This window comes from Oncorhynchus tshawytscha, linkage group LG20 (genome assembly GCF_018296145.1).
Source record: "Oncorhynchus tshawytscha isolate Ot180627B linkage group LG20, Otsh_v2.0, whole genome shotgun sequence".
Taxonomy (NCBI): domain Eukaryota; kingdom Metazoa; phylum Chordata; class Actinopteri; order Salmoniformes; family Salmonidae; genus Oncorhynchus; species Oncorhynchus tshawytscha.
This window is the reverse complement of record NC_056448.1, coordinates 14,359,109-14,374,231: the sequence shown is the minus strand read 5'-3', so window position 1 is coordinate 14,374,231 and position 15,123 is coordinate 14,359,109. Positions and strand designations below refer to the sequence as shown.

Sequence of the window (15,123 nt, the reverse complement as noted above, 5' to 3'; positions counted from 1 at the left end):
CTTTGATGCACCTGTACTGACCTCGCCCTCTGGATGATAGCGGGGTGAACAGGCAGTGGCTCGGGTGGTTGATGTCCTTGATGATCTTTATGGCCTTCCTGTAACATCGGGTGGTGTAGGTGTCCTGGAGGGCAGGTAGTTTGCCCCCGGTGATGCGTTGTGCAGACCTCACTACCCTCTGGAGAGCCTTACGGTTGAGGGCGGAGCAGTTGCCGTACCAGGCGGTGATACAGCCCGCCAGGATGCTCTCGATTGTGCATCTGTAGAAGTTTGTGAGTGCTTTTGGTGACAAGCCGAATTTCTTCAGCCTCCTGAGGCGATGCTGTCTGTGTGAGTGGACCAATTCAGTTTGTCTGTGATGTGTATGCCGAGGAACTTAAAACTTGCTACCCTCTCCACTACTGTTCCATCGATGTGGATAGGGGGGCGTTCCCTCTGCTGTTTCCTGAAGTCCACAATCATCTCCTTAGTTTTGTTGACGTTGAGTGTGAGGTTATTTTCCTGACACCACACTCCGAGGGCCCTCACCTCCTCCCTGTAGGCCGTCTCGTCGTTGTTGGTAATCAAGCCTACCACTGTTGTGTCGTCCGCAAACTTGATGATTGAGTTGGAGGCGTGCGTGGCCACGCAGTCGTGGGTGAACAGGGAGTACAGGAGAGGGATCAGAACGCACCCTTGTGGGGCCCCAGTGTTGAGGATCAGCGGGGAGGAGATGTTGTTGCCTACCCTCACCACCTGGGGGCGGCCCGTCAGGAAGTCCAGTACCCAGTTGCACAGGGCGGGGTCGAGACCCAGGGTCTCGAGCTTGATGACGAGCTTGGAGGGTACTATGGTGTTGAATGCCGAGCTGTAGTCGATGAACAGCATTCTCACATAGGTATTCCTCTTGTCCAGATGGGTTAGGGCAGTGTGCAGTGTGGTTGAGATTGCATCGTCTGTGGACCTATTTGGGCGGTAAGCAAATTGGAGTGGGTCTAGGGTGTCAGGTAGGGTGGAGGTGATATGGTCCTTGACTAGTCTCTCAAAGCACTTCATGATGACGGATGTGAGTGCTACGGGCGGTAGTCGTTTAGCTCAGTTACCTTAGCTTTCTTGGGAACAGGAACAATGGTGGCCCTCTTGAAGCATGTGGGAACAGCAGACTGGTATAGGGATTGATTGAATATGTCCATAAACACACCGGCCAGCTGGTCTGCGCATGCTCTGAGGGCGCGGCTGGGGATGCCGTCTGGGCCTGCAGCCTTGCGAGGGTTAACACGTTTAAATGTCTTACTCACCTCGGCTGCAGTGAAGGAGAGACCGCATGTTTTCATTGCAGGCCGTGTCAGTGGCACTGTATTGTCCTCAAAGCGGGCAAAAAAGTGATTTTAGTCTGCCTGGGAGCAAGACATCCTGGTCCGTGACTGGGCTGGATTTCTTCCTGTAGTCCGTGATTGACTGTAGACCCTGCCACATACCTCTTGTGTCTGAGCCGTTGAATTGAGATTCTACTTTGTCTCTGTACTGACGCTTAGCTTGTTTAATAGCCTTGCGGAGGGAATAGCTGCACTGTTTGTATTCAGTCATGTTACCAGACACCTTGCCCTGATTAAAAGCAGTGGTTCGCGCTTTCAGTTTCACGCGAATGCTGCCATCAATCCACGGTTTCTGGTTAGGGAATGTTTTAATCGTTGCTATGGGAACGACATCTTCAACGCACGTTCTAATGAACTCGCACACCGAATCAGCGTATTCGTCAATGTTGTTATGACGCAATACGAAACATGTCCCAGTCCACGTGATGGAAGCAGTCTTGGAGTGTGGAGTCAGCTTGGTCGGACCAGCGTTGGACAGACCTCAGCGTGGGAGCCTCTTGTTTTAGTTTCTGTCTGTAGGCAGGGATCAACAAAATGGAGTCGTGGTCAGTGGGGGCGGGGCAGGGCCTTATATGCGTCGCGGAAGTTAGAGTAACAATGATCCAAGGTCTTTCCACCCCTGGTTGCGCAATCGATATGCTGATAAAATTTAGGGAGTCTTGTTTTCAGATTAGCCTTGTTAAAATCCCCAGCTACAATGAATGCAGCCTCCGGATAAATAGTTTCCAGTTTGCAGAGAGTTAAATAAAGTTCATTCAGAGCCATCGATGTGTCTGCTTGGGGGGATATATACGGCTGTGATTATAATCTAAGAGAATTCTCTTGGTAGATAATGCGGTCTACATTTGATTGTGAGGAATTCTAAATCAGGTGAACAGAAGGATTTGAGTTCCTGTATGTTTCTTTCATCACACCATGTCACGTTAGCCATAAGGCATACGCCCCCGCCCCTCTTCTTACCAGAAAGATGTTTGTTTCTGTCGGCGCGATGCGTGGAGAAACCCGTTGGCTGCACCGCCTCGGATAGCGTCTCTCCAGTGAGCCATGTTTCCGTGAAGCAAAGAACGTTACAGTCTCTGATGTCCCTCTGGAATGCTACCCTTGCTCGGATTTCATCAACCTTGTTGTCAAGAGCCTGGACATTGGCAAGAAGAATGCTAGGGAGTGGTGCACGGTGTGCCCGTCTCCCGAGTCTGACCAGAAGACCGCTTCGTTTCCCTCTTTTTCGGAGTCATTTTTTTAGGTCGCTGCATGGAATCCACTCCGTTGTCCTGTTTGTAAGGCAGAACACAGGATCTGCGTCGCGAAAAACATATTCTTGGTCGTACTGATGGTGAGTTGACGCTGATCTTATATTCAGTAGTTCTTCTCGACTGTATGTAATGAAACCTAAGATGACCTGGGGTACTAATGTAAGAAATAACACGTAAAAAAAAAAAAAACTGCATAGTTTTCCTAGGAACGCGAAGCGAGGCGGCCATCTCTGTCGGCGCCGGAAGTATGACAACCTGACAGCGCTTGAGAGGATCTGCAGAGAAGAATTGTACAAACTCCCCAAATACAGGTGTGCCACGCTTGTAGCGTCATACTCAAGAAGACACGAGGCTGTAATCTCTGCCAAAGGTGCTTGAACAAAGTACTGAGTAAAGGGTCTGAATACTTATGTAAATGTCATCTTTTTCAATTTTTTTTATACATTTTCGAAAATTTCTACAAACCTGTTTTTGCTTTTGTTATGATGGGTTATTGGGTGTAGATTGATGAGGGGAAAAAAACTATTTAATCAATTTTAGAATAAGACTTAACGTAACAAAATGTGGAAAAAGTCAAGGGGTCTAAATACTTTCCGTATGCAGTGTACATACAAATGGAACTAACACACACAATAGGAACTAGCACGCAACACAAAGGAAGTGCTAAGCCAGTGTTTCCCAACCCTGGTCATCCTGTACCCCCAACAGTACACATGTTCGTTGTAGCCCTGTACAAACACACCTCATTCAACTCATTAAGGGCTTGATGATTAGTTGACAAGTTGAATCAGGTGTGCTTGTTCAGGGTTATAATAAAATGTGTACTGTTGAGGGTACTGGAGGACCAGGGTTGGGAAACACTGTGCTAAGCTAACACATTGTCTTGCCCCCACAGAAACAGAGCTCCTGCCTCCAGAGCTCCTGCCTCCAGAGCTCCAGCCACTCATCACTGGAGACAACGATGAGGGGTCAGAGGTCAATGTGACGGATCCCGTCGTCCGGCTGTTTCTATGCCGACAGTGACGAACTAAGGAAGTGAAGAAGCACAGGGAAGCCAACATGTTCGAAAGGCTGAACCGTATTTACTGTGAAAGTACTAGATGCTGCGGCAAACGTGAGTGTTTTGTTTTCATTGCAACTACCAAAACCCGTACTTATGTCTGTATTTGTCTCAATGTCCTTGTCCACAAACAATTTCCCCATGAGGATTATAGTCATTATCCTGTCTTCTCTTAAACCCATGCGATTCCTCCACTTTCCACTGGTATTGTGCACCAGCTTGGCGCGTTTGTTTTGTAGTAAAAAAAGATAAAGAGAAGCGTTTCCAATGACATCATCGGTATGCATCATATGATTTTAACTATAATTGTCTACAAATTTGTTGTCACTTATCTTTTTTACTACAAAACATAGAAATGTGCCATTTTCACATACATTACATGACCAAAAGTATGTGGCCACCTGCTCGTCGAACATCTCATTACAAAATCATGGGCATTAATATGGAGTTGATCCCCCTTTGCTACTATAACAGCCTCCACACTTCTGGGAAGGCGTTTCACTAGATGTTGGAACATTACTGCGGGGACTTGCTTCCATTCAGCCACGAGCATTAGTGAGCACGGGGGCATTGTCATGCTGAAACAGGAAAGAGTCTTCCCCAAACTGTTGTCACAAAGTTGGAGGCACATAATTGTTTAGAATGTCATTGTATGCTGCAGTATTAATATTTCCCTTCACTGGAAATAAGGGGCCTATCCTGAACCATGAAAAACAGCCCCAGACCATATTCCTCCTCCACCAAACTATACAGTTGGCACTATGCATTCGGGCAGGTAGCGTTCTCCTGGCTTCCGCCAAACCCAGATTTGTCCGTCGGACTGCCAGATGGTAAAGCGTGATTCATCACTCCAGAGAATGCTCATCCACTACTCCAGAGTCCAATGGTTGCGAGCTTTACACCACTCCAGTTTACGCTTGGCATGGTGATCTTAGGCTTGTGTGTGGCGGCTTTTGGCCATGTAGTGTATCTTAAAACCTCTTAAGGATCTGACCCTTTTCTTCAATTTTCACCTAAAATGACATACCCAACTCTAACTGCCTGTAACTCAGGACCTGAAGCAAGGATATGCATATTCTTGATACCATTTGAAAGGAAACACTTTGAAGTTTGTGGAAATGTGAAATTAATGTAGGAGAATAACACATTAGATCTGGTAAAATGTTGTTTTGTTTTTTTCGCACCCTTGTTGAAATGCAAGAGAAAGTCCATAATGTATTATTCCAGCCCATGCGCAATTTAGATTTTGGCCACTAGAAAGCAGCAGTGCATGTGCAAAGTTTTAGACTGATCCAATGCACAGCTGTTCAAAATGTTGTATCAAGACTGCCCAAATGTGCCTAATTGGTTTATTAATACATTTATGTCATGGGATTATTTTGTTGTTGTTCCTTACAACCTTATGCTAATCACGTTAGCTCAACCGTGCCGTGGGGGCACCGATCCCGTCGAGGTTAATGTTCAGATGGTGCTGGAGATGAAGTTTAAAAAATGTGGAAACTGAATTCTATTTCATGTAGACATTAGCATTTTAGGAAGGAGTACATGTCATAGATTGTAAATATAAGGAACATATATTTGAGGGTACCATGAGCTCTGTGTTGTAGGTTTCTGATGACAGCCATAGCTATGCGTAACCTGGCAGTGGGCCTCCCTCCTCTGGAGCAGCTGACCAGTGAAGTGGCCTTTTCCACCATGAAGGAACCAGAGACAAATCAGGACGAGGTTGGCCACGATGAGGTCTAGGAGTATTGTGTGTGTGTGTGTGAGAATGTATTAGTAAATTAATGAATGTGTTTGAATGACAGCAAGAAGATGCTAGACTCAAGTTTCTGTGTTACAAAAAAAAAAAACATTCCAAGGTTGTTTAATTTTGAATATTCATAAATGTAATCCAAATAGACCTTCACAAAAGGTCTCTCTTTGCTATACCTAACTTTTAATGAGGTCATTTGATTGAGGGTAATGTTGTTGACTTGATAGGTACCTACACAGCTAGCGAGAATAAAATGTTATTAACAAGAAATTCATTAAAAGGCTTAAAAGCAATACAAATAAAGTTGTCTAGTAGTGGTGGAGCTGAGCTTCATATGCTAGCTTTACTATGAAACCTATGGTATCAATGTTTGACTTGTCACCATTTGCATTCCAAAATGCAGCTGGTACTTTTCTAATAACATGATACAATATTCGCATTCTCAGTGTTTTGAACTTGAACGCTCATGTATGTTTCAGATTTTGGGTAAACCTTAAACGGGGGAAATGTAAAAAGTTTTATGAATATGTAGTCCACACAAATGCCGGGAAGTTTCCCTCATTAGCTGAGAAAAAAAGAGAAACCGGTATTGAAGTGTCATGCTTTATTGCGGTCTGTCTTAATCATGATATTTTACAGATTACTGTGCTCTGCCTAAAGTGCTACAGTACAACACCACAGTGTCATTAATGGTAGGGTGTCATGGCACAAGATACATACTGTACAGGACATACATATGCTATATACACAAGATTTAAAAAATAATAATTAAAAATCATTGGATTTGTTAACACCGGGCATGCTTTTCTCAGTTGAAGTGGACAATTCTATACATGACTTAAACTAACCCAAGTTTACCTTTCATTTAACAAATGAAAAATGATTCACTAAGTGTGCTAGTGTCCACCTGGTCTCAATTCAGAGAACACATTGGATAGAAATAAAGGATGGCAGAGAATTCTAGTCAATAGAATGCCCAGACCATCCTCATATTTTAGAGTATCTATAGTATTAACCATCCATAATTGTCTAACGAATGACAAGTGCAAAGTAAATGTTAGACCAACTAAACTCTTCAAAAAAGTATCCACTGTGAATTACGGACAGTGGAACATTACAGCACCGCTAAGAGTTTAGCTCGGGAGTGCTTCAGTCGCTAAGTTGGATCAAAACTCTGGCATTTTAAATGGCCCTTTGTTGTAGGTTTACAGCAGCAGTCCCACGTTCAGAAAGAGCAACAATGAACCACATTGTTCTCCTTTACAATAGAGACAAACAAAATGCATCTTATTACACAGACAAGTTCAGCTTCCCTTTTCATATTTCAGCTTTTTAACCACGCATTTGATCGGTTGCCCTTCATTAATTCATAGCTAATATAGAGTTAAACCGTTTGACCTATTAAAAAGGTTATTTCATCAACATATCACAGTGTAAAACCGCAAGGTCTCACCTTCATTTTAGGGAAATACCATTAGTAGATGCATACAGCCTGCTGGTCCATAAGGCTGAGTCTATATGCATATGCCGTAGCTCCATTTTCATTAACGGGGTAGTGTACCTAATAAACTGAGTGTCAGTATAGTATTCATTTTATATATCTGTGTCCATGAGTTTCTAGTGGATAGACCAATAGTTGAAGAGAAAATAGCCTCGTTAATGGAAAAAAAGCATATTTAATATTAAACACCAATGTTGTTCACTAAATTGATGGTTAACATTTAGGATAATCTTTGACAGCGTTGTCATAATTTTTTATTTTAAATGAGATAAGGCCACACAGAAGGCCAGAGATTAGACACCTGTGATAATCTGATGTACCCAAATGGGCCACTAGATGTCTTGTAGTAGATTAAATAAAATCCTTGAAAATTACCAAATTCTGGTAGTTTACTGGTAACTTTTAAAATGTTCAGTAAAATACCCTCCCTTTGCAACCATGTTACAGTAGTGTTCATCTTTGAGTAACAACACTTCCGAAAAGGCATCTCTCATCAACATATCCATTAATGCTGGGAAACAAACTACAAAATGACTATGAATAGATAAAAATGGTAAATATCCACACACACAAAATTGAGACGCTTACAAGTTGTACATTTCTGAGTCATCCCTTTGTCGTCAAGAGTTAGTAGTAAGTCCTCAAAACTGGCATACAGTAACTCTACCTTGGTTGAAGGTCTGGGTAAAATATTCCATGTATCACTCCTTCTATGACAACATTTGAAAATGTATCTATGAAGAGAAAAAAAAGTCACTGATTTGTTCTATACAATATTGCATTTCCCCTTCAAATGATTAGCTGTTGTATTTACATAATTAAATATTACATAAAGAGATCTCACTTTAATATTGCAACGATATTGATTGTCTATTCATGGGCAGTGTGAAGATGTGTAAAGATATGTTACCGTGGGTGGATGGGAGCAGGTAGGGGTCTCGCTGGTAGATCATGGTTGGCTGATGGGTCAGTTTACTACAGAGAGACCAGAGAGGAGAAGGAGAAGTTAAGGGGGTTAAGGATCACAAGCCTGATAAAGCCAGACCTCTGACAACATTATGCTGAATAGTTAGCTATTTTGACATTATACTTTGGAATTAACCTACTATAAACTAAATAAACTATACAAAAAGGTCAAATCCACTAATTCACACTGTTAAATAACACTAATATGTGAGAAGAATATTATTTGAGAACAAATGTTTCATTTTGGCGTTTATAACAAGGTTGGTAGAAGCATAAGAAAAATCGCTGTGGAAATCCGTTGCAGCTCAAGTCGATTACAAAATCCACAATGCAATGCTCTGACTAACGGCTAGAAAACGTAGCGACACACAATATTACCAAAGACAATATCAGCATGTAATGGAGCTAGTTAGCTGTAAAAATCGCCTAAACTGCACTACCAATTTAGGAGTATACAATCTCACCATGTTCAACCTGCATTCCCATCGCCTTTCTATAATATCTCTGGCAACTGCACCATACAATGCACCCTGGACCAAAGAAGCAGACAAATAGGAAAAATGTGCTAGACCCTCGATTAAATTACAAATATCTCGAGGTAGGAATATCACTAAAATATGATCAATGGCTCATTTGAGAGAAGACATCTTCCCGAGTTATGACATCAGCCAGTATTGAAATCTGACAGCGTGTGATACAGGTTTTCGCAATCTAAAAGTGGTATTCCTATTAACTTCCAGTGTAGTGAGAGCAACCATTACGGTGCTACGTAATACCGGACGGATTTCTGCCTGTTTGAACGGCAATAACACAGATACACATGAAAACATTAAATGACACAGGGAATTGATAGGAACAAATACAATAACATTCAAAATGGATGAACCTTTCAAAATCACTTAACAAACCTTGACTCTTCAGATTCCATTTCAAATGACCTTTAATGAAAGAAAAACATACAATATTCAGATTCAGTTTGGGGATTTTTACATGAAGGCAGGAACTCTATTCTTGCGGAGAGGAGAGATGTTCTATATAGGGCACACTGTATAAAAACTCACCCACAGCTTTCTGTTTTTGGCAGCGAGGGAAAGTGGCGGATGTTGAGGAAATCCAGGAATATCTTTGGGAGAACTTCATTCTCCATAATTATAGTCTGTTAAATAACGGACACAAGAAACAAAAGCAAATGGAAGTTGGGGAAAAAAAAATGTAATTGTGCCATTTTAATGAGCTGTATTGATACAAAATATGGGTTCGAGGAAATGGTCCGTGTAAACCTGTAGGTGTTCTGCATTACCTGTAGGTAGAGTTCCAGACCATGTCTTCTCTGCTCCAGAACTTTGGGAACCCAGTTACGTACATGCTTAGAGGGGATCTCAGGCAGCTTTATGCTCTTCTTCAGCTGAAAGAAGCAAATTTCAAATTGAGCATAGTCACAGGGCATGGATTAGGGTAGAGGAAAAATTAAAAGCCTAGCTCAAGCCTAATTCCAGCCATTATGATTTTCATATCCTTCACCCATAGACTAAGGCTATTCCACTAATTATCACCCCACTAACCCCACTAACCTAATGTAAATTGTCCGGTGGCAATTTTATAAATTGTTCAGCAATCTTATGGCTTGGGGGTAGATGCTGTTGAGGAACATTTTGGTCCTAGACTTGGCGCTCCGGTACCGCTGGCTGTGCGGTAGCAAAGAAAACAAGACAATTTTATGGGTTTTCCTCTGACACCGCCTATTATATAGGTCCTAGATGGCAGGAAGCTTGGCCCCAGTGATGTACTGGGCCGTTTGCACTATCCTCTGTAGCGCCTTACGCTCAGATGCCGAGCAGTTGCCACACCAGGCGGTGATGCAACCAGTCAGGATGCTCTTGATGGTGCAGCTGTAGAACCTTTTCAGTCTCCTGAGGGGGAAAAGGTTTTGTCGTGCCCTCTTCACAACTGTCTTGGTGTGTTTGGACCATGATAGTTTGTTGGTGATGGTGACACCAAGGAACTTAACTCTCAACCCGCTCCAGTACAGCTCCGTCGATGTTAATGGGGGCCTGTTCGGACCTCCTTTTCCTGTAGTCCACGATCAGCTCCTTTGTCTTGCTCACATTGAGGGAGAGGTTGTTGTCCTGGCACCACACTGCAGGTTCTGATCTCCCTATAGGCAGTCTCATCGTTGTCGGTGATCAGGCCTACCACTATTGTGTCGTCAGCTAACTTAATGGTGTTGGAGTCGTGTTTGGTCACGCAGTCGTGGGTGAACAGGGAATACAGGAGGGGACTAAGTACACACCCCTGAGTGGTCCTAGTGTTAAGGATCAGTGTGGCAGACGTGTTGTTGCCTACTCTTACCCCCTGGGGGCGGCCCGTCAGGAAGTCCAGGATCCAGTTGCAGAGGGAGATGTTTAGTCCCAGAGTCCTTAGCTTAGTGATGAGCTTCGTGGTCCCTATGGTGTTGACCGCTGAGCTGTAGTCAATGAACAGCATTCTCACATAGGTGTTCCTTTTGTCCAGGTGAGAAAGGGCAGTGTGGATTGAGATTGCGTCATCTGTGGATCTGTTGGGGCGGTATGCAAATTGGAGTGGGTCTAGGGTGTCCGGGAGGATACTGTTGATATGAGCCATGACCAGCCTTTCAAATTACTTCATGGCTACTGACGTGAGTGCCACAGGGCGGTAATCATTTAGGCAGGTTACCTTCGCTTCCTTGGGCACAGGGACTGCTTGAAACATGTAGGTATTACAGACTCGGTCAGGCAGAGGTTGAAAATGTCAGTGAAGACACTTGACAGATGGGCCACGCATGCTTTGAGCACACATCCTGGTAATCCGTCCGGCCCAGCGGCTTTGTGAATATTGACCTGTTTAAAGGTTTTGTTCACGTCGGCTACCGAGAGCGTTATCACAGTCATCCAGAACAGCTGTTTCTTTCGTGCATGCTTCAGTGTTGCTTGCCTCGAAGAGAGCATAAGACATTTCTCTCGTCTGGTTGGCTTGCGTCACGATTTCCCTTTGTAGTCTGTAATAATTTTCAAGCCCTGCCACATCCGACGAGCGTCAGAGCCGGTGTAGTAGGATTCAATCTTAATTCTGTATTGATGCTTTGCTTGTTTGATGGTTGGTCTGAGGGCATAGCGGGATTTCTTATAAGCGGCTGGATTAGTCTCCCGCTCCTTGAAAACGGCAGCTCTAGCCTTCAGCTTGATGCGGATGTTGCCTATAATCCATGGCTTCTGTTTGGGATATGTACGTACAGTCACTGTGGGGACGTCGTCGTTGATGCTCTTATTGATGAAGCCGATGACTGAGGTGGTGTATTCCTCAATGCCATTGGATGAATCCCGGAACATATTCCAGTCTGTGCTAGCAAAACAGTCCTGTAGCATCTGCGTCATCTGACCACTTCCGTATTTAGCGAGTCACTGGTACGTCCTGTTTTAGCTTGTAAGCAGGATCAGGAGGATAGAATTATGGTCATATTTGCCAAATGGAGGGTAGGGGAGAGCCTTGTATGCATCTCTGTGTGATAGATTTCTTTCCCCCTGGTTGCACATGTGACATGCTGGTAAAAATGTGGTAAAACTACATTAAAGTCCCTGGCCACTAGGAGCGCCGCTTCTGGGTGAGCATTTTCTTCTTTGCTTATGGCCTTATAGAGTTGGTTGAGAGCGGTCTTAGTGCCAGCTTTGTTTTGTGGTGGTAAATAGACGGCTACAAATAACAGATGAGAACTCCTTGGTAGATCATGTGGTCTACAGCTTATCATAAGGTACTCTACCTCAGGCAAGCAGTACCTCGAGACTTGTTTAATATCAGACATCGCGCACCAGACACACCCCACCCCTCTTCTTACCAGAGGTAGCATCTCTGTTCTGCCGGTGCATGGAAAATCCTGCTAGCTCTATATTGTCCGTATCTTCATTCAGCCACAGTTTAAATGTCCTGTTGGTAGGATAATCTTAATTGTAGGTCATCAATTTTATTTTCCAATGATTGCACGTTAGCGAGAAGAATGGAAGGTAGTGGGAGTTCTCAGGATGCCCGATCTGCGTCCTCTTTTCCGGCGTCTTTTCTTCATGCAAAAGGCGTGGTTCCAGTGAAAGAAGGATATCCTTCTCGTCGGACTCGTTAAAGGAAAAAGTTTCTTCCAGTCCGCGGTGAGTAATCGCTTTTCTGATGTCCAGCAGTTCTTTTCAGTCATAAGAGACGGTAGCAGCAACCTTGTGTACACAAAACACACAAAAATATTACAAATAGCACAATCGGTTGGAAGAATGTAAAACGTCAGCCATGTTCTTCGGCGCCATTTTAGAATGGCGTGTTATTGTGAAGTGGAAACATCTAGGAGCAACAACGGCGAAGTGATAGGCCACACAAGCTCACAGAACGGGACCGCAGAGTGCTGAAATGCGTAAAAATCATCTATCCTCGGTAGCAACACTCACTACCGAGTTCCAAACTGCCTCTGGAAGCAACGTCAGCACAGGAACTGTTCATCGGGAGCTTCATGAAATGGGTTTCCATGGCCGAGCAGCCATGCGCAATGCCAAGCGTCGGCTGGAGTGGTGTAAAACTCGCCACCATTGCAGTGGAAAAGCGTTCTCTGGAATAATGAATCATGCTTCACCATCTGGGTTTGGCGGATGCTAGGAGAATGGCACCTGCCCCAATGCATAGTGCCAACTGTAAAGTTTGGTGGAGGAGGATTAATGATCTGGGGCTGTTTTTCATGGTTTGGGCTAGGCCCTTAGTTCCAGTGAAGGCAAATCTTAACGCTACAGCATACAATGACATTCTAGACGATTCTGTGCTTCCAACATTGTGGCGACAGTTTGGGGAAGGCCCTTTCCCGTTTCAGCATGACAATGCCCCTGTGCACAAAGCGAGGTACATACAGAAATGGTTTGTCAAGATCGGTGTGGAAGAACTTGACTTGCCTGCACAGAGCCCTGACCTCAACCCCATCGAACATCTTTGGGATGAATTGGAACACCGACTGCGCCCAACATCAGTGCCCAACCTCACTAATGCTCGTGGCTGAATGGAAGCAAGTCCCCACAGCAATGTCCCAACATCTAGTGGAGAGCCTTCCCAGAAGAGTGGAGGCTGTTCTAGCAGCAAACGGGAGACCAACTCCCTATTAATCCCCCATGATTTTGTAATGAGATGTTCAACAAGCTGGTGTCCACATACTTTTGGTCATGTAGTGTAAATCAGTCAGTGGTACACAAACTCACTATTTTATGCAGATTATGGAATTCACTGTAGCGTTTCTCCACTGTATGCTGTCTACCATTCATTAGTACCTCAATTTTAAAGACCTGGTGATGAAAAGAAAGTGATCATGGTTAGGAAATGTGAACGTATAGAGAGATATGCCTTGAATCAATTCACAATCGACAGTCATGGCCATTTAAACAACATTTTTCAACACAATACATTAAATTACACCAAACTGCTCTTTAGTAACTTTGCTATCAAGGAAAAACCGGGAGGTCAGGGAACGTGTTAAAGCAGTTGATTGATGTTTCACATCCTGTCAGTGTTATCGTCAAAAACGTTTTTACTGTCTGTAAAATTGGTGAAATGGAATGGATCGCGCCAACCGGGTCTTCTCTACTCTCACTCGGTCTAGTCACGTTAAATAAACGTTAGTTGACAGCATTGGTAGACAGTTTGCCTTGAGAGTCGTTAACAATACTCAAAGTTAATAAATATGTTATTGGTTTGATTTCAACCATTTGTTGTAAATTTGCAATGTTAGCTATGATTGTTGTTTTTCGGAGGCTTACTGGTGCATACATTCAATATCTTACCGTGTAACCTTTCTCCATCGGATTGTCCTCTGAACGGAACGATGGAATGGAAATCCTGACGTTATGCATTTTGGCAAAACAAACCCGAACCTAAATGCATAAAATCCCGAGTTATATATTCATTTGCAGACACATAGATGGGCTTTGGTAGCTAGCTATGGCTAGTGTTGGAATGGATTCTTCTTCTTGTTTCTGTAGAGTATGGAAGAGGCAAAAAAGTCACACTGCTCCCATCTACTGGGGTGGAAAGTTATTACAACGCGAGACGACCAATATGTTTCTAAAATCAATCAACTGCGGGAAAACCTGCTTGAAAATCAATATTTTTGAAAAACAAAATCACAATGAATGTCACAATGATTTATTAAACTAGATTTCCTGGAATACATCAACGTTGCAGTTATCTTCTTTCATTGCATAAATATCAAACAGGATAAAAGAGACCGCTAGCAGACTAACCATAAGCACAAGCGTTTCACAACACAACTAATGTTTTAGAGCACTGGCGCAGTATGTACTTGCTTATATCTAATCATTTTCAAACCCTTAGGGTCATAAAAATATTCAAAAGTAACCTTGAATTTAAGTTGTAAACATACAGTTGAAGTCAGACTTTTACATACACTTAAGCAACAAGGGTTCACATATTTCTTGTTAACAAACTATAGTTTTGGCAAGTCGGTTAGGACAGGACAAGCCTTTTGCAACCAGGACAAGTCTGGTTCATCCTTTGGAGCAATTTCCAAACACCTGAAGGTACCACGTTCTTCTGTACAAACAATAGTACGCAAGTATAAACACCATGGGACCACGCAGCCGTCATACCGCTCAGGGAGGAGATGCGTTCTGTCTCCTAGAGATGAACGTACTTTGGTGCAAAAAGTGAAAATCAATCCATGAACAACAGCAAAGAACTTTGTGAATATGCTTGAGGAAACAGGTACAAAAGTATCTATATCCACAGTAAAACAAGTCATATATCGACATAACCTGAAAGGCCGCTCAGCAAGGAAGAAGCCACTGCTCCAAAACCGCCATAAAAAAGTCAGACTACAGTTTGCACCTGCACATGGGGACAAAGATCATACTTTTTGGAGAAATGTCCTCTGGTTTTATCAAACAAAAATAGAACTGTTTGGCCATAATGACCATCGCTATGTTTTGAGGAAAAAGGGGGAGGCTTGCAAGCCGAAGAACACCATCCCAACCGTAAAACACGGGGTGGCAGCATCATGTGGGGGTGCTTTGCTGAGGGAGGGACTGGAGCACGTCACAAAATAGATGGCATCATGAGGAAGGACAATTATGTGGATATATTGAAGCAGCATCTCAAGACATCAATCAGGAAGTTGAAGCTTGGTTGCAAATGGGTCTTCCAAATGGACAATGACCCCAAGCATACTTCCAAAGTTGTGACAA

At 43.4% G+C, this 15,123-nt stretch overlaps 1 protein-coding gene and 1 pseudogene across 2 annotated transcripts; one reads left to right on the top strand and one right to left on the bottom strand.

Annotated features, from left to right (window-relative positions):
- LOC112219410 overlaps positions 1-15,123 on the top strand; it is a 69,772-nt pseudogene that overhangs the window by 4,793 nt on the left and 49,856 nt on the right.
- LOC112219413 (sorting nexin-24) lies at positions 6,014-13,919 on the bottom strand. Of its 2 annotated transcripts, XM_024380636.2 has the most exons (7): positions 13,705-13,916; positions 13,126-13,209; positions 9,192-9,296; positions 8,953-9,047; positions 8,800-8,829; positions 7,836-7,900; positions 6,014-7,659 (listed from the first exon to the last, which is right to left on the bottom strand). In XM_024380636.2, the coding sequence occupies exons 1-7, from the start codon at positions 13,771-13,773 to the stop codon at positions 7,589-7,591; spliced, it is 519 nt and encodes a 172-aa protein (XP_024236404.1). In that variant the 5' UTR covers positions 13,774-13,916; the 3' UTR covers positions 6,014-7,588. The 2 variants fall into 2 exon arrangements, with proteins under 2 accessions (XP_024236404.1, XP_024236405.1); XM_024380637.2 differs by lacking the exon at positions 13,126-13,209 and having other exon boundaries at positions 13,705-13,919.

Coding starts and splice junctions, on each gene's coding strand:
- LOC112219413 (XM_024380636.2), bottom strand. CDS start 13,773: ATGCATAACGTCAGGATTTCCATTCCATCGTTCCGTTCAGAGGACAAT. Junction 8,830..8,952: donor CCAAAAACAGAAAGCTGTGG/GTGAGTTTTTAT, acceptor CTTTCATTAAAG/GTCATTTGAAATGGAATCTG. Junction 7,660..7,835: donor CCTGCTCCCATCCACCCACG/GTAACATATCTT, acceptor TTCTCTTCATAG/ATACATTTTCAAATGTTGTC.